Here is a 19,736-nt window from a genome sequence, read left to right as displayed (position 1 = left end):
GTGCTATCGATGAACTTCCCCCCCAGGATATTCCCAATAAACATTTACATCAATTAAATTTTTCGATCTCTTAGAATCTTTAATTCTTAAATATTAGAACAGCGACTTAGGCATTATAAAATGCTACCTCGTGAGAGAAATGTTTGTTGATTAATTTTCTATTTAATCAATGTTATACCAAACAAATTGGGCATAAATAACGTATTTATAAGTTGCCTGAAAACAAAATGGATAACTAATGCCAAATCAAGGAACTCTTAAAAAGTATGCACAAACAACGACAATTAGAGGAAAAACCAGCAGAAATTTCGGGGAATGCTTCGGCACAGGAATTATAAGTTTATAGCTTTATGTGAATTCAGGTTTAGGAACATTATTTAAATATTTAGGATATGAATACACACTAGACAAAGTAGAGCTGTATGGATGTAGAAATCAATTTCCTTTTACAAAATACTTAATACCTAACTACATTCCAAATTTGTAAATTATGTTTATTTATTTTTGACAGTCTTTATAATCCAAATTTTGTAATGAGATTATTCGTAAAAACGATTAAAAGCTATTATTTAAAAATGAAGTAAGTCATAAAATATAAATCAACTTTTAAATGATTTTAATGCAAGTTGAATATGGCCACTTAACACATAAATCGGTGCATTGGTTTTTGTTTCAAAAAAATCGTAGAAATACACTTTAAAAATTTTAAATAATTGCTGTTTCTGAAGTATTATTCGTTCTGCAATTCATTATATTTCACTCCGCGTAACTCACCCACCTCAGCAGATCAGCAGATGATCATACATTGTTTAATAAATATTCAAATATGTTTTGAAATATGTATCTCTGTTTCTGTGCACAACGGATGCGAAACAAACTATTCCCGAGGCATCTTGTAAATGAACTAAGCGTCAGGCATTACTGTGGACATCCTTTTATATTAAGGACCCTTTCAGTACGCGCACTTACGGCCACTGCGCAAGGACAGACAATGCGGTGCAGAGCACCAACCGAATAGAACAAAATAGACTCATTTTGGACAAGGCGCCGTCGCCGCCGGTCTTGGACGCAGACTCCAATCGTCGTCCTGTCGTCGCGTCTTGCCTCCCGTTTGATGCTCATACGTTTACCCATTTTGTTGTCAATCGTATTAAAATTCAATGTAATGATCTGGTCGAAATCTGTTTAAATTATCCTCATTAAAGTGGCATCACACACATGACAAATTATATTGGCCAGCATTATTAAGGCAGACCACAAACAAAGAAAGCATCTGAATGGAAATAAAAAACATATTAAAAAAAAAAAACACAAAAAAGCACTATTCTTGGCGACACTACACTTGGCGTCTAGTCCCAGTTGTTGTCTAACAAGCTTAAATCTATCCTGCGCAATTTCAGTTTCGAATATTGGCTGCCGGGTTGGCTAGCCACGGTTACGGCGACTGGCGGCCCGAAGTCAAATTCAAACTACCCTTAGAAAAGGATGTAGGATGGGGGTAAGGGCATCTTTGTTCATTTATGTATGTATGATTGCTCATTGACGAATTAGATTTATTTCTATTGCTTGTGACTTGTTAGATAGTTGAATTTATAATTGTAATGCTCATTGCCATTAGAACAAATTTTAAATGTTTCCCTTCCAAATATTATATCTAATTAACTGACTATGCATTAGAACAAGCGCCAAATGAATTACTTTTTATTGAATTCAAAAATCTTTTAATAATTTTATTATTTTAAACAGGGGCGAAATAAGCAACGAGTGAGGGTTTCTGTTTATATTGAAATACTCGTTAGCTCTAACAATAGAATTGATTTTGAACTTATTCTTAAGTTGTAAATGAATAAATTATTAAATAATTTAAAATTCACTATATAACAAACATTCATGTAGTTAAATAAGATAATTTCGTTAAGATTATTAAAATCGAAATTTGTTATATGTTTTTATATTTTATATTTTTGCCAAGATCGAATGCATTTACTTTTATGTGATTTTCTGTTAAAAATTATACCACAAAAAAAAAAATCTAAGATTCAACTGAAGACATAGGACATAGGGCGACATTTACCGCTTACAGACCTTAAACCGCTCCTGACTGTGGTATATATGTATATGAATGAATGTTGAAAAGTATCTTTATGAACATATGAAAGTAAGTAAGTAGAAAAAAATATAACACAGTCCGTCTACCCCCGCCCCCACCCCAGCTCAGCACTTTGAAATCATCGCTGCTGTCCTTCAGATTGTGGTAGTGTTCTCAACAAAAACAAACTGGCTTGGCGCGCCACAACTATTTTCGCATCTAATTCTGAAACAGAAACAGCGGCATTCGTCGCGACAATGGTGACAATAATGGCGCCCAATGGCGCGCACACTGCGCCTGTCTGCTTGCAAATCAAAGTTTCTGCGTGTTCCGCATCTGTCGTCGTATCCTGGGTCCTGGCGATACTGTCTGGTCTGGCTTAGACCATGTCTCATGAATGGCAAACCCGTCGCCAGGCATTGGGTCTGAGTCCTGGTGCCGACAAGTTGTCGTCTTGGTTGGCCGTCGCGTCGTGGCTGGCGTCATTGATTCTGAAATTTGCAACAATTTCCGCCACTTGTTACGCACTTTGGCGCCCAATTCCTTGAGAATGTTCCACAACTAATAACCAAAGACAAATTTCGGGAAAAACTAAACAAATAAATGTAATTTTTTTCAAACAGAAAAGATCAGCAATTTGATGACAAATATTTTAGTTGTTCAGTTTAAGAGATAAAGCTTAATTGGTCACAAAATTCTAAAAAAAAAAAAGTGCAAATAGATATTCCAAATAGAAAAGTCAAGATAAACTTATGTATTTTAAAAACTCTGATGTATTTTAAAACACTTGGCAACAAATGAAATGATTAAATTTAATCCACGCAATTTATTTCATTAAGACGATTTTCTATTTGTCTAACATTACTTTAAGATATATATATGTACATCTGGGCAATCCTTATATCATTATAAAGAGGATGTCAATATTCATTTTGTAGTTACATACATATATTAAAAATGGGAGAAACTTAAGATGTATTACTTAATGTAACAACAGAATTTTTCAATCAAAATAATTTGAAAAGAGGTAATGTCTGATTTTTATATTTAAAAATTAGATTTTGGTGAACTTTCAAAAAAATACAAAATATTATTTCTATACATTTATTGTATCTGTAATTTACTATTTTAATGATAGTTTTCGCTGCTCGATTTCTAGGAGCTTTCGTTTCAATGCATTTTTCTCCGCCATTAACTGCTCCATGGCCAAATGGTGTCTCTTGTCCTCGACTAGCTTTTGCTTATAGAGACCGCAAAATTCCTTTATAGCGCCATGGGTACTAATACCTTCATCATTGACTATTTCCACTTGAGTATCGGTCGTATCGAATGTGGTTGCTGCTGCGTGTTGCATGGCGTTAGATTGCCTTAGGAATTTTGCATTTTGCAGGTAAAGTGGATCAATGTCAATGGTGGTTTTCGTCTCCTCTGGATAGTAATCGAAACCAGGGGGAATCTGCATCGCACTGTGATCCTGGTCCTCTTCTGGAACAACATCCTCCACATCATACGAAGAGTGTTTAACTTCTTGCATATCATCATCATCTGAAGCATTTATGATCATGTCACTGACATCGTCTTCGTTTAAACGACAGATCTTGGCGATTGTTACTTCAGCCGAACTTAGGCTGGTTTCAAATGCAATATTGTGCATTTCGTTTTTTTCCACTTTCTTCAGTATGAAGCGTTTCCAGTCTTTTAAAGCCTACATGAAAATCAAACGGATAAGATAATAGTAACCAATTTAGGAGTGAATATAATGTATCTCACCTTTTTCCACGTAGCGACATCCTTTTCCGGTGGCCCATTACAATTCAGCTCGGATGTGAGCTGTGCCCATAGCGACTCAATTGTGTTGCGATTCTCCCAGCAGGGATTTTGCAGCAGATTTGGATGCTTCTTAATGAACTCCAGCAGCACCATCTCCTGTGTAGGATTACGGGGCTTCCCTCTATTGCGATCAATTATGTTGGATCTCGGCTGAATCCTGTACTTCTGGTCCCGCGACAGAGTCACATTGGGATGCATTCTGTTCATATGCTTGCTCAAGTTTGTTGTCGTCGTCTTGTACGACAGCTTGGCTTTGCATATGTTGCAAAGGGCATATGTGTCATCTATTGCCCTAAAGAAACACCAAATCTCGCTTGTCTTCCTTTTCATCATCTTGAATATCTTTCTTTCGGCGATAGTTTTTAATTAATTTAATTTTTCTTTAATTATTTACATTTACTTCAAAAAACATTTACTCGCGAGCTCGAACATGTTCGATCAGGTTCGAGTTGGACTCCTTTGTCGGAGTTCGACTCTTTTGTTGCATGTTGTTCGCGCGTTTTATGCCGCGAGCGTCTTACTCACGCGGTTTACTCACGCGTTTTACTCGTCTTACTCACGCGTTTTTTCGATAATGGAATACTGGTTAATCGATTATCCTGGTCACACTACAATTTTGTTTTGTTTTTTTTTGCGTGCTGAAAATTTACAATAAAATTAAAATATTATTATATTATGTGTTAGGTGTTACAAACCAAAAACCAATAAACCAACAAATATGTCGAATCCGGAGACCCAAGTGTCCAGTTTGCCAATGCCGCCAGAGCGGTATATCAGCAATTATACAGAAGAAAATATACGTCGCAATCGAGCTCCACGTCCACCGCCGCCCCCGTCACAACATGAAGTCTACAGCATGTTTGGCATTCAATATAATAATGATGAGATGATTCGCTCTTTGGAGTCACAGAATATCAAACGATTGATACCCATACACTTTGATCGTCGCAAGGAATTAAAGAAATTGAATCATTCACTGCTGGTGAATTTTCTCGACCTTATAGACTTTCTCATACTTAATCCGGACAGTCCAAGACGGACAGAAAAGGTAAGAGTCTATTTACATTTCTAGTTGGAAATGATACTAACAATTTCGTTCTTCATTCCAGATTGATGACTTAAGTTTGCTGTTTGTCAATATGCATCATTTGCTCAATGAGTTTCGTCCGCATCAGGCCCGTGAAACTTTGCGTGTCATGATGGAAATGCAAAAGCGCCAACGTGTAGAGACAGCTACACGATTTCAAAAGCACCTGGAACGTGTTCGAGATATAGTGAATAATGTCTTCGCTGGTCTACCTGTTCTAGGCGATGACAGTGAGAATGGTGGAGCTAAAATTAAAATGGAAATCGATCCCATGGAGTCGAGTGCAGCTAAAAATGATCCTAGCTATCAGCACGATCGTTTGATGTGCAAATTGGTCGACAGCATTGAATGATGGAAGAACTCCAGAAGACTGCAAATGTATATATTATTATCCTCACCTATGACAGCAAATATTGTCTATATAGTTTTTAAGTACTTAGTTTATGTTTGCTTTACATAATAAGAAATAAACTTTGATTTTGGCACACCAATGAGTAATGTTCGCGTTGGAAAACACGCACGTCACTCATTCAGTAACAAATTCGAGATTTCTGTATTGTCATGGTGAGGAGATTAAATCAAGCATGTTCAAGATGGATGAAATTACGAGATTAGGGATCATCATCTATCTGCTTCGTTCGTCGTGTGTGTTGAGATAACAAACATTTCATAACATGACGTAGCTGTGCAATGCTATAAATTAATTCTAAAACTGATGAATACAAAATGCTATTATGAATAGATGTCCATTTATTTTCCAAAACTTTCTTCAGTTTCTAGGCCAATTCTATGACAGAATAAAAAAAAATCAGTAAAAGTGTGTTCGCTCCAAAGAAACAGTTTAAGCCTAATGCAAACAATTTGGTCGTAAAAATTTATATAAGCATCATGGCACTGATAAGAATCATTCGTCCAGGCATCTCTCACTACTGATAAAAGCTTCTACCATTCAGATATTGAGATCATTTCTCACCAACCATTCACGGCAAGCAGACAAGTTGACAATGATAAATGTACCCACGGATCTGTGATATAAACTATTAATTTCTTTGTTTATTTGGTGTCCCTTTTCAATTAAGAATTTTCCATATTTTAATTGAGCAAATTAATTCTCAAGTGCAAGCCAATTGAAAGAGCTTCGAATAAATATAAATATAAAGTGATATCTTTGCACACACTGCAATAATGTCGGAAAAGCATATAGAAAAAGTGGATAGTGAAGATATAAAAGGTAAAAACGAAAACTCTGTTGCAAGGATTCAACTTTAAAAATTTACCAAATATTTAAGTTTAAACTGGATAAATTTAAAGACTGTCTAAAATTTTTAAAGGAGTTCAAGTGTTATAAGTGAGAGTGATAATCTGAACTCTAATCTAAAATAAATGTCAGAAAACCATGCCGAATTTTGTATACCCTTCAAGTTTTAGTGACCCATCCCATACATATGTCGGAGTAAACAGATCCCAGAACATTTAATTTTGATTGTTATAAAGTCTACTCAAATCAGATTTTTGTATAGCGTTCTAATGGGAGCCTAATGAAACCGTTCCCCGATCTTGAATACGTTTTGTTCTGTACTTTTTATCATAAAATTGTAGGAGGAGATTATGCTGATGGAACAATTTCGAGATGCTTTCTTCCGTCTTTGCAAGGGTATAAAAAGAGATAAAACTAGTCAACAAATATTTGTCCATTGTAAAGTAAAGTTTATAAGAAGATCTCTCAACCCCCCAACTTTATAATCTTTTCTCTTATGATTTAATTAGACTCTGAGAACGAGACAGATGGCATTTCGAATAGCACTACGGTTCCTTCAGTCACTCCCACTGACACGCCAAGTGATAATGCTCCCGCTGACTTTGATAAGGCAATTGAAGCAGCTGGCTTTGGGTGCTTTAATCTGATCCTACTGTTGGTCGCCATTCCCGCACAATGTGCCGCCATTTTTGAGTCCAGTGTCATGTCATTTATACTGCCGGTTGCCGAATGTGACCTCCATTTGACACTCACGGATAAAGGAATATTGAATGCCACTGGCTATGCCGGCATGATAGTGTCAGCCATAGCCTGGGGTTATCTGGCCGATACAAAGGGGCGTCAAAAGATTCTTTACTCTGGTTATCTCATAGATGCAATTTGTGTGCTTGGCAGTGCTTTGAGTCAGAATTTCTGGATGTTGGTGGTGTTTAAATTTCTAGGCGGTTTGGTGTAAGTAAAACAATACTTTGAATCTTGTTAGGAGTTGAGATATTAATGTATTCATTCATTTATGAAGGGTCAATGGTCCAGCTGCAGTGCTATTCACCTACTTGACTGAGATGCATGGACCCAAGCATAGATCCAGTGTCCTTATGGTGGTTGGCATGGTCACATCAGTAGCAACGGTCGCCTTACCTCTGCTTGCATGGGCTGTTTTTCCCCGGGATTGGGATTTCCAGATATTTGGCTTTTTGGACAGTAAGTTACATAATTCTACAAGCTTAAAAAGCACGGATTTAAGTGTCTTTTTTCAATTAGTTCACAGTTGGCAAATTTATTTGTTAATTTGCGGATTGCCAAGTCTTATTAGTGGCTTGATTTTTATCATAATGCCCGAGAGTCCAAGATTTCTCATGGCACAGGGACGTAATGAGGAGGCCTTAAAGGCTTTCCAAACAATTTACCATTACAACACACGCAAGCCAAAGGAGTCATATCCAGTAAGTAGAGGCAAATGCACGTTTAACTAATGAGTTTTTGTAATAAGCCTTCTTAACTCTCTTTTAAAGATCAAAAGTCTTATTCAAGAGGCGCCCAACAGAAAGGCCAACAAGGATGAAGTCATCTACACAATCGAAGAGAAGACTGAGCTGCCAGAGACTTTGAAAACTAAGGCTTCAAAGAAAAAATCTCGAACATTACTGGAGAGCCTTCGGGCTGGCCTGCAGCAGATGAAACCATTGTTTCACAAGCCTTTGCTCCTTATGTCCCTGCGTTGTTATACCATGCAATTTTGCATTTTTCTGGGCATGAACACCATACGACTGTGGCTACCCCAGCTGTTTGCCTCAATGGCCGAGTACGAGGCTCTATATGCTGGACAAGATGTGTCAGCCAGCATGTGCAAAGTTCTGGAGTTCAGTGTGAATCGGACAGCCGAGACTACAACTAATTATGAGGCCAAATGCTCTGAGGTAAGTTAGAAAATTCAACACTTTCTTAAATTAAGGTAAGGTACAACTGAATGCTCCTTCTTTAAGCCGCTACACATTTCAATGGACATGTATACAAATAATATTATTGTCTCGGCAACTGGTTTTGTGGGCTATTTCTTTGCTGGTGCCATTATGAGAGCCTTGGGACCCAAGCGTTTAATGAGTAAGTCTTAACTTGTTCTTTATGCATCAAATTTTTAGTTGATACCTAACCCCTTTACTTTTAGTTTATGGACTCTTTTTATCTGGCACACTTGGCATTACGCTATACTTTTCGGTTAGCAGTCTGATGACTCTAATTGTATCAGCCACATTCCTGACTATAACTGGCATTGCAGTCTCCTCCCTTTTGGGTGCTGTGGTCGCTCTGTTTCCCACACAATTGCGGTAGGTTTTATATATTTGCTTTATCATTATTATTTCTATAATAATTTACCCCTCCTTAGAACGGTTGTCGTTGCCATAGCCATGATGTGTGGTCGTTTTGGTGCATTGTCAGGCAATTTGCTTTTCCCCGTTTTTATACAAATTGGCTGCTTACCTCCATTCATAATGGTTTCCTCTGTGCTACTCTGTAAGTCTTTGAGTCAAAAGGGTTCTCCTTGATTACTAAAACGTCCTTTTTATTTGCAGTCTCAGCGGTGCTCTCAATATTCCTTCCCAATCCTGCAAAGGCAACATTTTCATAGACTAACTTTTAAGATCATTTAATGCTATTTAGTTAGAGCTTTTACATTTCATTTCGCATTTTGTACTTACTTATTATTGGTAGATTATTGTATAAGTGTTATTTATAAAATAAAACTGAAATATTTTTAACACTTTTGAATTACATACATAACTTTCTGTGGGCCAATTTGATTAATCTTTATAATAAAACATTTTTTTTGAGTCATTTGTCAAAGTCAAAAGTGGCCTTTAAATATACATCTGCTCATATACAGTAGAATCCGGTAATAACGACATAAATTCGATGAGTGATTGGTTGGTCCCAATACAAACTTATATGAAAGGGCCCCGATTAGTATGTCTTCCGGATATAACGACGAAAATCGTGTATTTTCAACATCAGGAAACTCGTTAAAATTTCTTAATTTTTATTTATATATAAGTTAACACCATACAGCAGCAGAAGCGGCAGCCAGCAGGAGGCGCAGCAGCAGCTGGAGGACGGGCAGTACGGACCGAGAGGTCACGGTTTGGAGTGGTTGGGTGGAAAACACCCGAGGAACATGGGATGAGAGGTCAGAATAAATGTTTGTAATGTAAGATCGAACCAAAGCCTTGATCATTGAAGGGGGTGGGGGTCGTTGGGTGACGGAATTCAAATCCTTTTTTCTGCAAGAAGGACCTCCTCAAATACGAGGAAGTTAAATCATATAAGTATATACATAGAAAAACATAGATGGGAACAAATAGTTGTAAAATACATATACTCCAAAAACCAAGTTTCATCAAAAAAGTTCCTATACATTACATGGTCAGCAGGCAATTTAGAGCCACTGCCCCTCTTTCCTCTCCTATGGTGATATTTAGTGAGTTTTTGTCTCCTAAATGAAAGACTGAACGACTGAAGAGTGATTTATCAATCTTCAAAATAAACTAATAATTAACGTTTGAGCGTGTTTTAATAAATTTAATTTTAATTTAAATACATTTATTTAAATTTAGAGAAAGAAACAGGTGAAAGACATTTTTTTTTTTTGATTTATACACAATTTTTGGTACTTTCCTGGAACCCTTACACCTCTTTCGAAGCTCATTACTGGATGTCCCCCGAAATGAATAACGGGTGACGTGTTATAAAATTCCACTACCATTTCATGACGTTTCTTATGTATGTATATACCAAATACTATAAATTTTATGGCTATTCTATTATAAAATGAATGCAAACTGTTTTATATGAGCGACTAATAAAAGCAAGTTTTTTCTTAAATCTTCTTCAAGATAATACAATCTTTATTTCAATGAGTCTTCAGTTTTGCATACATTTGGATAAAAACAAATGTGTTTTGTTTTGGAAATCTCATTTTCTCTCAATTGGTCAGAGTAAACGCATCTCAAAAATTCAGTCAGAATGTCGGAAAATTCCAGTGCTAATTTGGAAAGCGATAAAACAAAAGGTAAAGGATAAGTTAAATAATTAAACTCTGTTAAATAACAAAACAATGAATGCACAGAAATCAATAGTGTTGTTGGAAAAACTGAAGAAATTTCCAGGGATGAGAATTCTCCGGCTGACTTTAACAAGGCCATAGAAGCTTCAGGACTAGGAGTCTATAATGTCATCCTATTATTCCTGGCCATTGTGGGCCAATTCGCCAGTATATTTGAGTCCAGCACTATGTCATACATTTTGCCCATCGCTGAATGTGATCTTCAACTGACACTGAATGACAAGGGCATCTTGAATGCAGTCGGGTATGCTGGCATGATGATATCGGCCATATTTTGGGGCTATCTGGCCGACACAAGAGGTCGTCGTAGTATTCTACTCTATGGCTATTTGGCTGATGCTGTCTGCGTATTTGGCAGTGCTTTGAGTCAGAATTTCGTAATGTTGGTAACATTCAAGTTTTTGGGAGGATTAATGTAAGTACATCTTAACCAAATGTGTCCAAAAAGTAAACATTTTTAATCAATCAGTGTAAATGGACCAGCCGCAGTGCTTTTTACATATTTAGTTGAGATGCATGGACCAAAGCATACAGGCATTATTATAATGATAGTCGGAATGATAACATCAACTGCTATGCTAGCTCTGCCTTTGTTTGCCTGGGCCATATTTCCGCAGGATTGGCATTTTCAATTATTTGACAGTCTCCAGAGTAAGTTTTGAAAAACATATCCTCTATCAGGAAAAGCATGACTCAATCCCATTTCAGTAAACACTTGGCAAATCTATTTGTTTGTTTGTGGTCTACCGAGTCTTTTGAGTGGATTAATACTCTTCATTCTACCCGAGAGTCCTCGATTTCTTATGGGCCAGGGACGCAATGAGGAGGCATTAAAATCATTTCGTACAATATATTATTTCAATACGCGTAAACCGAAAGTTACCTATCCGGTGAGTGAAAACTCTGGAGCGTTTACCCTAGTGTTTAAATGGGATTTAAGATCATTTGATTTCCTTCTTTAGATCAAATCACTTATCCAGGAGTTACCTGATCGTAAATCCAATAAAGATGAAGACATCTTTACTGTAGAGCCCAATACCAAGGTAAAGCCTGCCAAACCCAAATCCCGTTCTTTTTTGGAGGGTCTACAACAAATGAAACCTTTATTCCACAAACCCTTGCTGTTGATATCCTTGCGTTGTTACACCATGCAACTTTGTATTTTTCTGGGAATGAATACAATTCGCCTATGGTTGCCACAATTGTTTGCTTCTACAGCGGAATATGAAGCTCTACATGCTGGCGAGGATGATGTCTCCTCAACCATGTGCACCATTTTGGAGTATAGCGTTAATAAGACTGCTGAAACTTTGACGAATCATGAGAATATATGTTCTGAGGTGAGCCCTAGAGATAAACTTGTTAAGATAACACAAGATCTTATCATTTTGCTGGATCACTGTCATTGCAGCCCATAAACATATCCATAGATATGTATATGAATAATATTATAGTATCAGCAACTGGATTTCTTGGATACTTCTTTGCGGGCGGCATTGTGAGGGTTTTGGGCGCCAAACGTTTGTTAAGTAAGTTCATTAAACTACATAAATACATTAAGTTGTATATTTAATTTTTTACAGCCTATGGCCTCTTTTTGTCTGGTTTACTGGGTTTCGCTCTGTACTTCTCTGTGAATAGTCTAATGACTTTGATTGTTTCCTCATTATTTCAAACCGTCACAGTTGTTTCAGTCTCTTCTTTAATGAGTGCCGTCGTGACCCTTTTTCCCACCCAATTGCGGTGAGTTAAACTGAGTTATTGTTTACATTTGAATTTACATTGTATTTACTTAAATATTTTGTTAGATCTGTTGTCGTAGCTGCCTGCATGATGTGCGGACGCTTGGGTGCCCTTTCAGGAAACTTGTTATTCCCGATATTTGTACAAATTGGCTGTATGCCTCCATTTTTAATGGTCTCCGCTGCTCTTCTATGTAGGTGTCATCATTTGTTAACGAACTATTTTGATAATTGATTAAAATTTTCTACTTTTCTTATAGTGGCTGGCGGGCTCTCAATATTTGTACCGAATCCATCAAAAGTTACGCCTTCCTAGAGATAACTACTAACGTAATAACTTATATAGCTGCTATAAAACCAAAGTACTTATTAAGATTGTAGTCATTGTGTATACTTGGGATACAGCAAGTCTGAATACATTTAAGGGGTTAATATTTTCAGATATTTCTTGGCACATAATACAATTTCTAAATTAATCTGTTTATTACTGTTGATACTTTAATTGAGATAAATAAATTCAGAAAAACTTTGATCAATTTGTAGTCGGCTTCTTTGTATTTCATCATTCAAGCCTTAGAGATAAAACACAAATTAAATAAATCAACATAAAAGTTGACTCACCAAGAAGACAAAAAAATTTAAGCCTTCCGACTAAAGTTACGGACACTTTGCTACCTTATTGTCGTTATCAAAAGATCGGCAACAGGTGTTAAAGATAATGCAAGTGCCTCCCATTAGAGAGCAGAGATAACAGCAGAATCCTCTGAAAGTTTGTTAACATAAAAGCCCGCGGAGATCACTAGCCACGATCATTGCCAAGTCAACTTTGCAAGTGCACGGAACGCAAAGGAAACCCCGATAGTGTGGAAAAGTGAAAATTATGAAAGAAAAATGTCAGTGAATAATATTGAAAGAATCAATGGTGACATGGAGAAAGGTAAGAAACATAGTTGACCATGCATTTTTCGGTCTAGTAAAGGATTTTGCAATTTAACTTAATAAATTAATTCATAAATTTCACAGTCATTTAATTTAATACTTCTAATTAAGGGTATTAATAACTCTTTAACTCTTTCTTGAAATCAGATCAGACAATGACTACTGCTAATGATAATACAAATAGAGAAGAAATGCCTTCTAAGGATTCCCCTGCCGACTTCGATCAGGCCATCGAGGCAGCTGGTTTTGGCCTCTTTAATTTCATTTTATTTCTTGTGGCTATATTAGCAACGTTTGCCAGTAATTTTGAATCCAGTTCAGTGTCTTACATTTTGCCCGTTGCCGAATGTGATCTTCAATTGACCCTCAATGATAAGGGTGTCCTTAACGCTGTGGGCTATGGCGGAATGATATTCTCAGCCATAGCTTGGGGCTATTTAGCCGATACCAAGGGACGACGTAAGGTATTACTCTATGGCTATTGGATAGACATGATTTGTGTTTTTGGTAGTGCTTTGAGTCAAAATTTTTGGATGCTAGTCCTTTTCAAATTTCTCGGAGGCCTTGTGTGAGTAGTTGAGATTTATTTCCAATTAAACAATAGTTTCAGTGTTCGATTTCAGTATAAATGGTCCAGCTGCTGTGCTGTTCACTTATTTGACTGAGATGCATGGACCCAAACATCGATCCAGTGTCCTCATGGTGGTTGGCATGATAACTTCCTTATCAATGTTGGTCTTACCTTTGCTTGCATGGGGCGTGTTTCCCAGGGATTGGGATTTCCAGTTATTTGGCTATCTGAACAGTAAGTTTGAGAGCTTCGAATCATCTTGACAAAGTTTTAAATATCTCTTTAGTTCATAGTTGGCAAATTTACTTATTCATCTGCGGACTGCCAAGTTTGTTTAGTGGTTTGATTTTTATTGTAATGCCAGAAAGTCCACGATATCTCATGGCTCATGGACGTAATGAGGAAGCATTGAAAACTTTTCAATTAATTTATGTGTGGAATACCCGAAAGTCTAAAGAAACCTATCCGGTGAGTAAGGTTAAAACTTTGAGAACATACTTTTATATCATGCTCTTGCAGATCAAAACTCTTGTACAAGAAACTCCTGTCCGAGAAGCCCAAAAGGACGAGGCCATCTTTACCATTGAAGAGAACAACGTACAGAAGATAGAGCCTAAAACACGTTCCTGTTTGCAGAGCTTAAAGGCAGGCTGCAGGCAAATGAAACCCATGTTCCTAAAGCCTCTTCTGGGTCTGTCCCTACACTGTTATACCATGCAATTTTGCATATTTCTGGGCATGAATACGATTCGCTTGTGGCTACCTCAACTTTTTGCCTCGATTGCCGAATATGAAACCTTGTATGAGGACGATGCGGAGGTATCGTCGGCCAGCATGTGCTCCATATTGGAGTACAGTGTTCAGAAGCAAGATGAATCATCTTCGAGTATAGTAAATTCTTGTACTGAGGTAAGCCTGAGTAGTCACTGAGGGAGAATAGATTTCATGTCGTTATACCTACATTTTAGCCCCTTCCCATATCCATGGCTATGTATATGAACAACATTATAGTTTCGTCTTCCGGATTTGTGGGTTATTTGTTTGCTGGCTTTATAGTTCGAGCCTTGGGAGCTAACCGTTTGCTGAGTAAGTAATCTTAACCATGGTCAAGAGTGTTTCATTTCATCAATAATTGTTTGTATTTTGCAGCCTATGGTCTTTTCGCATCTGGTCTATTGGGTTTCGCTTTATATTTCTCCATCAGTAGTCAGATGACTCTGATTATATCAGCTACATTCCAAACTATAACTATAATTTCCTTTTCTTCTCTTTTGGGAGCTGTTGTAGCCCTCTTTCCCACTCAATTACGGTTAGCTAATTATTCAAATGCTTCTCTAACGATTCCCAAACTAAATAACTACATACTTGTTTTGATTTTAGGTCTCTGGTTGTAGCCATAGCCATGATGTGGGGTCGTCTTGGTTCAGTTTGTGGCAATTTACTATTTCCCGTATTAATGACAACTGGCTGTATGCCACCATTTATAATGGTTTCTTCAGTTCTTTTGGGTAAGTTCAAGTTTATAAAACTAAAAACTTGTTAAATAACTTAAACCATTTTTGCTTCAGTTTCCGGCGTATTATCTATATATCTACCCAATCCAGCAAATGTCAAGTTCTCATAGATATTTAGTTTAATTTTAGTTTCATTGAATTGTTTGTTGTACAGAAAACATAAAACTTATCGAATTTGACAACAAAATTGAATGTTCAATCTAATATTGAAAAGTTCTTTGGATCATTTTATTTGTTTATGGCTGAGCCGGAGGCGGCCGATTTTGAAACAGCCATCGCGGAATGCGGTTTTGGACTCTTCAATGTGTTCATCCTGATCTCCGCTGTGCCGTGCCTAATGGCGATGGTGTTTTCTGCGGCCACACTGTCCTATGTCATGCCCTCGGCGGAATGTGATCTTAAATTGACGTTATTGGATAAAGGAATGCTGAATGCAGCGACCTACGCTGGCATGATTTTCTCGGCCATACCATGGGGATTCATTGCTGATACGATGGGTCGTCGTGTGGTATTGATTTGCGGCGGTTGGCTTGATGGTTTCTTTGTTCTTTGTGCCGCCTTTAGTCAGGACTTTTGGCAGCTTATGGTGTTCAAATTTATCGATGGTCTAATGTGGGTATATATAGACTATACTTTTGAATCTTTTAAACATAAATTGAATGGTTTATTTATGTTGAGTTTAGAATTTGTGGACCATTTGCTGTGGTGGTCAGCTATCTGGCAGAATTTCATGGTAAAAAACATAGAGCATACGTGATGCTTTTCGTTGGTCTCAGTGTCTCTGTGGGAGGCATGATTCTACCTCTAATGGCATATTGTCTCCTGCCGGTGCACGTATTTTTTAATGTAGGCCAGTTGCAGTGTACGCAAAAATCGATTAACGAATTAAATGCCTTTAATGCATTCTTAATTTTTTACTCACAGTTCATACTTGGCAAATATTTATTGCTATCACTGCATTGCCTAGTCTTCTGAGTGGCTTTTTGCATATGTTTCTTCCCGAAAGTCCGAAGTTTTTGATGTCCCAAGGTAACTATAAAAAAGCTCTGATATCCTTACAGCGCATTTATGCGCTGAACAAACGCAAAAGTCGTGATAGCTATCCGGTGAGGCAACTGTTCTCTTTAAGTAGTTGGTTATTTAAATAAAAGAGTTTAAATATTTTGTTTCTGAAGGTGAAAAAGCTTACCGATGTCACACCAGATCGCTCAGATGTTATCAATAATCCAATTCCGAGAAGATCGAGGCAGGAACGATGTCAATTGGCCAAGCAAAAGTTATGTGATGGACTTATGCAGCTAAGACCAATGTTCTCTAGTCCATTCTTGGGCTTATCACTTCAGGTGTATTGTCTACACTTTTGTCAGATTATGTGGTGAGCATAGTCTTACACTTTATACAAATTAAATTAAGTTTAACTTGATCATGGATGTCTTTATACGCAGTGTGAATTCGGTTCGATTGTGGCTACCTCAAATTTTTGCAACTATGCATACATTTCGGATGAGAGGGATGAATGACACCAGTATGTGTGCAGTTATGGATCATAATACGCATGGGAGGCCAATTGACACGAAGTCAATGGAGGAAGAATGCGATATAGTAGGTAGGAGCTCAATTTGACAAAGCTTTATGAATCTAAAATAATGACCCACATATGTGTAGCATCAGGATCCGGATATGTATATAGATAACATAGTTGTTGCTGCAGTGGGATTGGCTGGTTTTATCTCGATTTTTCCATTCTTGCGAATATCGATAGTTGCCAACCACATATTAAGTAAGTTTAAGCATTAACCTTTATGTCGAATCCTATTAACAATTTTTTCGAAAAATTCTGACAGAAGTATTTCTTTTTATATCAACATTCTTGGTTGGTGGTCTATACTTTTCAAAGACCACGCTTACGACTCTTATATTATCATCAATTTACCTGACTATGATGGGTGTTTGTGCTACGACAATTATCAGCATGTCCGTTGTAATATTTCCCACATTAATGAGGTACTGAATTATTCAAAATATTGAATCGAACTCCTTTTCATTATAAATTTCTATTTCACTTTTTAGAACTATGGTTCTGTTGTTGATCATGACATTCGGACGCCTGGGGTCTGTTGTTGGCAATGTTTCACTGCCTATATTTATGCAAATCAGTTGCGTTGCTCCATTCCTATGGCTGTGTACTTTAATGACAAGTAAGATGCTGCTACACATAAGACAACTTTTGGCTTGATATTTTCTTTCTACCGTTATTTCAGTTGCATTCACATTTTCGCTGTTTTTAAAGGTGGACGTGCAGCAATCACTAAATTAGCTTTTAAATAAATTTAGGATTAACAAAATAATCTGTTTTTATTATCTGGATTTTGCATTTTATCAATCCTTGATTTCTGCCGGCTCGAGACCCAAAATAAAAACGACTCCGTTTTTCATTTGTTAAATATTTATTTAGTTTATTTTGTGTACGAGTAGCTTAAGTAAATATTTTTCAAGAACACAGCGGCGAATAAACAGTTGGCAGTTTTGAAAATATTGCGTTTACCAACACTTAAATTTTTCTCCAATAGAATCTCAAGTTAGCGACAATGTTAAAATCGAATTAGCGCGGCGTTCCTTTTAGAAGGGAAAGGGCAGTCGCATGACTTTCGGGTAAAAGATTCCTGTGTTTATATTTCCTGATATTGTCCAGAACAATTCATTTATATGATGAAAAATTTTAAATGGTCATAAATATAATTCATAACTATAACATATATATAATACAATAATTTAAATATATAAATATCATATACATAATATCTGGATGAATGTTCACTGGGTTCAACGTCTCCAGTTCGTGAGTATCGCGTACGATGGACTGCCATCCCTAGTTGACGTTTACATTTAGATCAGCAAAAACAAATTAAATTGCTTTTTATTTGGGGAGAGAGTGAACATTTGATCATGGCGAAGATTGCAGTTACAATTGCAATTGTCTTTGCTGTCTTGCAATGTGCCGCTGCAGATAAAAGGGAAAGCAAAAAGTACAGTCGTGAGGCAAATGATCCACATTTTAAGCAAGTCGTGGAGGAAAAATATGACCCCGACTTTAAGAACATCCAGAGGCCATACCGCATGGCGAAACTGAATCTTCTGTGGTCCAAGGCGCAGAATGTAAGTCTAGATCTCCATTTTAATACAATTGTGTACTTAGGTCTCATCTGTGGCTTTTAACAGCGTTTGACAGAACCAAAGCTTAAATCTTTGTATATGGAGCTAAAAATTCATGACAAGGAGGAGATTGCCTGGAAGCAACTAAACTCTCAGCACAAAGACAAAGATGGTCTTAAGGCAAATGATTTGCGGCTTAAGTTAATTGGCATCATGAGTACTTACGATTTGTTGGAACACTTTGATGACACCCAAGATGCAGAAAAGTTGCAGCCCTTTAAGGTAAGGCTTAAAATGCATTCATTAAGCAACAGGTTACTCAGACTATTTTTCTAATGTGCAGAAATTCCATGATCCCGAGGAACGTCATAGAAATAAAAGCCTATTTAAGGATAAAAAATTAAATCGACTTTGGGAAAAAGCTGAAATCTCTGGCTTTACTGCTGAGGAATTGAAATCTCTGAAGCAAGAATTTGAACACCATCAGGATAAAGTGGATGTCTATTATAGCCTGTTGGAAAACATTGGGTCAATCGATACAGATAAGCATGAGAGTAAGTTCTCCATACTTAAATAACGACTGAGTGAGTTCTTTTAATATTTCTATATTCCTCCTTCGACCTAGATGCAATTAACACTGAAGATTTGGATAACTACAACCTCATTTCGAATGATGCCAACGAAAACGAGATAAAAACCCATGAACAGAATGTAAAGAAATTTGAAAACGATCTGAATACGCTACGAGGACATCATGTTGGAATTAAGGATCACTATGACCGACTCGAGCGCTTGGTATCGTCAGGTCCGCATAGCCAGGACTTTATCGAACCCAAAGTGCAGGGCTTATGGCGTGTAGCAATGGCAAGCAATTTTACAGAAAAGGAACTAAACTCTATTAAGACTGAATTACATCATTTTGAGAGTCGCCTGCTGAAACTGCGCCATTTACATGCAGAACATGCTTTACACAAGGAAAAGTATAAGGTTTGCAAAATTTAACTTTATGACTTTCAGAAATTATTTAGAATTGACTTGTTTTATTGCAGGACGAAAAGCACAAGGACAAAAGTAACCGGTTCGAAGACATGGAGGATCAATTAAAAAAACAAACACGAAAAGTCGAAAAACTGCAAGAGAATATTGAAAAAACCATATTCAAACATTCTGAACTGTAGAGAATGTGTGTGTGCAACAAAGTGCCAAACGAATAAATTAGATTTTAAGTATGAAAGTTTGTGTGAAGCACAAAAAAAAACTCCTAAGGCAATTAATAGAAATTATTAATTTTTGATACCAAATATCAATTGTATTAAATAAATTCTCATGAAGTTATTTTGAAAAACTTATTTTAAATAGATTTGCCACTATTTTTTTTTCAGTTTCCAATACTGGTTATAAATATAATGATTTATCGATAACACAGGAAAGTATTA

The 19,736-nt window shown here is 36.8% G+C and overlaps 7 protein-coding genes across 9 annotated transcripts; 6 read left to right on the top strand and 1 right to left on the bottom strand.

Moving 5' to 3' along the window:
• Positions 1 to 2,895: 2,895 nt before the first annotated feature.
• bdwf (bedwarfed) lies at positions 2,896 to 4,366 on the bottom strand. Its single transcript, XM_068296356.1, has 2 exons — positions 3,860 to 4,366; positions 2,896 to 3,794 (listed from the first exon to the last, which is right to left on the bottom strand). Exons 1-2 carry the CDS (start codon positions 4,250 to 4,252, stop codon positions 3,213 to 3,215), a joined length of 975 nt encoding a protein of 324 aa, XP_068152457.1. The 5' UTR covers positions 4,253 to 4,366; the 3' UTR covers positions 2,896 to 3,212.
• A 141-nt stretch (positions 4,367 to 4,507) lies between these two features.
• MED7 (mediator complex subunit 7) lies at positions 4,508 to 5,547 on the top strand. The gene is made up of 2 exons (XM_068296357.1): positions 4,508 to 4,967; positions 5,029 to 5,547. The coding sequence occupies exons 1-2, from the start codon at positions 4,638 to 4,640 to the stop codon at positions 5,356 to 5,358; spliced, it is 660 nt and encodes a 219-aa protein (XP_068152458.1). The 5' UTR covers positions 4,508 to 4,637; the 3' UTR covers positions 5,359 to 5,547.
• A 438-nt stretch (positions 5,548 to 5,985) lies between these two features.
• Positions 5,986 to 9,020, top strand: LOC137582601 (synaptic vesicle glycoprotein 2C-like). Its single transcript, XM_068297199.1, has 9 exons — positions 5,986 to 6,237; positions 6,774 to 7,215; positions 7,283 to 7,464; positions 7,525 to 7,706; positions 7,776 to 8,180; positions 8,247 to 8,364; positions 8,429 to 8,588; positions 8,648 to 8,775; positions 8,835 to 9,020. The coding sequence occupies exons 1-9, from the start codon at positions 6,192 to 6,194 to the stop codon at positions 8,888 to 8,890; spliced, it is 1,719 nt and encodes a 572-aa protein (XP_068153300.1). The 5' UTR covers positions 5,986 to 6,191; the 3' UTR covers positions 8,891 to 9,020.
• Positions 9,021 to 10,247: 1,227 nt separating this feature from the next.
• On the top strand, positions 10,248 to 12,659 carry LOC137582760 (synaptic vesicle glycoprotein 2C-like). Of its 2 annotated transcripts, none has more exons than XM_068297428.1 (9): positions 10,248 to 10,327; positions 10,385 to 10,796; positions 10,851 to 11,032; positions 11,090 to 11,271; positions 11,344 to 11,721; positions 11,793 to 11,910; positions 12,067 to 12,124; positions 12,190 to 12,317; positions 12,384 to 12,659. In XM_068297428.1, the coding sequence occupies exons 1-9, from the start codon at positions 10,282 to 10,284 to the stop codon at positions 12,437 to 12,439; spliced, it is 1,560 nt and encodes a 519-aa protein (XP_068153529.1). In that variant the 5' UTR covers positions 10,248 to 10,281; the 3' UTR covers positions 12,440 to 12,659. The 2 variants fall into 2 exon arrangements, with proteins under 2 accessions (XP_068153529.1, XP_068153528.1); XM_068297427.1 differs by having other exon boundaries at positions 11,965 to 12,124.
• A 307-nt stretch (positions 12,660 to 12,966) lies between these two features.
• On the top strand, positions 12,967 to 15,257 carry LOC137582862 (synaptic vesicle glycoprotein 2C-like). The gene is made up of 9 exons (XM_068297589.1): positions 12,967 to 13,060; positions 13,210 to 13,630; positions 13,686 to 13,867; positions 13,920 to 14,101; positions 14,153 to 14,542; positions 14,602 to 14,719; positions 14,783 to 14,942; positions 15,014 to 15,141; positions 15,202 to 15,257. The coding sequence occupies exons 1-9, from the start codon at positions 13,015 to 13,017 to the stop codon at positions 15,255 to 15,257; spliced, it is 1,683 nt and encodes a 560-aa protein (XP_068153690.1). The 5' UTR covers positions 12,967 to 13,014.
• A 48-nt stretch (positions 15,258 to 15,305) lies between these two features.
• On the top strand, positions 15,306 to 17,552 carry LOC137582795 (putative transporter SVOPL). 2 transcript variants are annotated; one of them, XM_068297486.1, is made up of 9 exons: positions 15,306 to 15,759; positions 15,831 to 16,009; positions 16,072 to 16,253; positions 16,323 to 16,522; positions 16,593 to 16,749; positions 16,813 to 16,927; positions 16,992 to 17,151; positions 17,218 to 17,345; positions 17,409 to 17,552. In XM_068297486.1, exons 1-9 carry the CDS (start codon positions 15,386 to 15,388, stop codon positions 17,462 to 17,464), a joined length of 1,551 nt encoding a protein of 516 aa, XP_068153587.1. In that variant the 5' UTR covers positions 15,306 to 15,385; the 3' UTR covers positions 17,465 to 17,552. The 2 variants fall into 2 exon arrangements, 1 of the variants encoding a protein (XP_068153587.1); XR_011033317.1 differs by lacking the exons at positions 17,218 to 17,345; positions 17,409 to 17,552 and having other exon boundaries at positions 16,593 to 16,753; positions 16,992 to 17,003.
• Positions 17,553 to 18,028: 476 nt separating this feature from the next.
• On the top strand, positions 18,029 to 19,649 carry LOC137582164 (alpha-2-macroglobulin receptor-associated protein). The gene is made up of 5 exons (XM_068296612.1): positions 18,029 to 18,303; positions 18,367 to 18,582; positions 18,644 to 18,854; positions 18,926 to 19,287; positions 19,350 to 19,649. The coding sequence occupies exons 1-5, from the start codon at positions 18,094 to 18,096 to the stop codon at positions 19,476 to 19,478; spliced, it is 1,128 nt and encodes a 375-aa protein (XP_068152713.1). The 5' UTR covers positions 18,029 to 18,093; the 3' UTR covers positions 19,479 to 19,649.
• The last annotated feature ends 87 nt before the right edge of the window (positions 19,650 to 19,736 follow it).

The sequence above is a fragment of the Drosophila tropicalis genome, unplaced genomic scaffold, assembly GCF_018151085.1.
Source record: "Drosophila tropicalis isolate 14030-0801.00 unplaced genomic scaffold, ASM1815108v1 contig_859, whole genome shotgun sequence".
NCBI lineage: Eukaryota > Metazoa > Arthropoda > Insecta > Diptera > Drosophilidae > Drosophila > Drosophila tropicalis.
This window is presented reverse-complemented; position numbering and strand designations above follow the sequence as displayed.

Excerpts from the sequence above, each read along its gene's own strand:
- LOC137582601 (XM_068297199.1), top strand. The coding sequence starts at position 6,192 with ATGTCGGAAAAGCATATAGAAAAAGTGGATAGTGAAGATATAAAAG. Across the intron at positions 7,465-7,524 it reads GATATTTGGCTTTTTGGACA|TTCACAGTTGGCAAATTTAT; the intron begins GTAAGTTACATA and ends TTTTTCAATTAG. Across the intron at positions 8,776-8,834 it reads GGTTTCCTCTGTGCTACTCT|TCTCAGCGGTGCTCTCAATA; the intron begins GTAAGTCTTTGA and ends TTTTATTTGCAG.
- LOC137582164 (XM_068296612.1), top strand. The coding sequence starts at position 18,094 with ATGGCGAAGATTGCAGTTACAATTGCAATTGTCTTTGCTGTCTTGCAA. Across the intron at positions 18,304-18,366 it reads TGTGGTCCAAGGCGCAGAAT|CGTTTGACAGAACCAAAGCT; the intron begins GTAAGTCTAGAT and ends GGCTTTTAACAG. Across the intron at positions 18,855-18,925 it reads CGATACAGATAAGCATGAGA|ATGCAATTAACACTGAAGAT; the intron begins GTAAGTTCTCCA and ends CCTTCGACCTAG.
- bdwf (XM_068296356.1), bottom strand. The coding sequence starts at position 4,252 with ATGATGAAAAGGAAGACAAGCGAGATTTGGTGTTTCTTTAGGGCAATA. Across the intron at positions 3,795-3,859 it reads ATGTCGCTACGTGGAAAAAG|GCTTTAAAAGACTGGAAACG; the intron begins GTGAGATACATT and ends ATTTTCATGTAG.
- LOC137582760 (XM_068297427.1), top strand. The coding sequence starts at position 10,282 with ATGTCGGAAAATTCCAGTGCTAATTTGGAAAGCGATAAAACAAAAG. Across the intron at positions 11,911-11,964 it reads GGGCGCCAAACGTTTGTTAA|CCTATGGCCTCTTTTTGTCT; the intron begins GTAAGTTCATTA and ends AATTTTTTACAG. Across the intron at positions 12,318-12,383 it reads GGTCTCCGCTGCTCTTCTAT|TGGCTGGCGGGCTCTCAATA; the intron begins GTAGGTGTCATC and ends CTTTTCTTATAG.
- LOC137582795 (XM_068297486.1), top strand. The coding sequence starts at position 15,386 with ATGGCTGAGCCGGAGGCGGCCGATTTTGAAACAGCCATCGCGGAATGC. Across the intron at positions 16,010-16,071 it reads TAATGTAGGCCAGTTGCAGT|TTCATACTTGGCAAATATTT; the intron begins GTACGCAAAAAT and ends TTTTACTCACAG. Across the intron at positions 17,152-17,217 it reads ATATTTCCCACATTAATGAG|AACTATGGTTCTGTTGTTGA; the intron begins GTACTGAATTAT and ends TTCACTTTTTAG.
- MED7 (XM_068296357.1), top strand. The coding sequence starts at position 4,638 with ATGTCGAATCCGGAGACCCAAGTGTCCAGTTTGCCAATGCCGCCAGAG. Across the intron at positions 4,968-5,028 it reads GTCCAAGACGGACAGAAAAG|ATTGATGACTTAAGTTTGCT; the intron begins GTAAGAGTCTAT and ends TCTTCATTCCAG.
- LOC137582862 (XM_068297589.1), top strand. The coding sequence starts at position 13,015 with ATGTCAGTGAATAATATTGAAAGAATCAATGGTGACATGGAGAAAG. Across the intron at positions 14,102-14,152 it reads AGTCTAAAGAAACCTATCCG|ATCAAAACTCTTGTACAAGA; the intron begins GTGAGTAAGGTT and ends ATGCTCTTGCAG. Across the intron at positions 14,720-14,782 it reads GGGAGCTAACCGTTTGCTGA|CCTATGGTCTTTTCGCATCT; the intron begins GTAAGTAATCTT and ends TGTATTTTGCAG.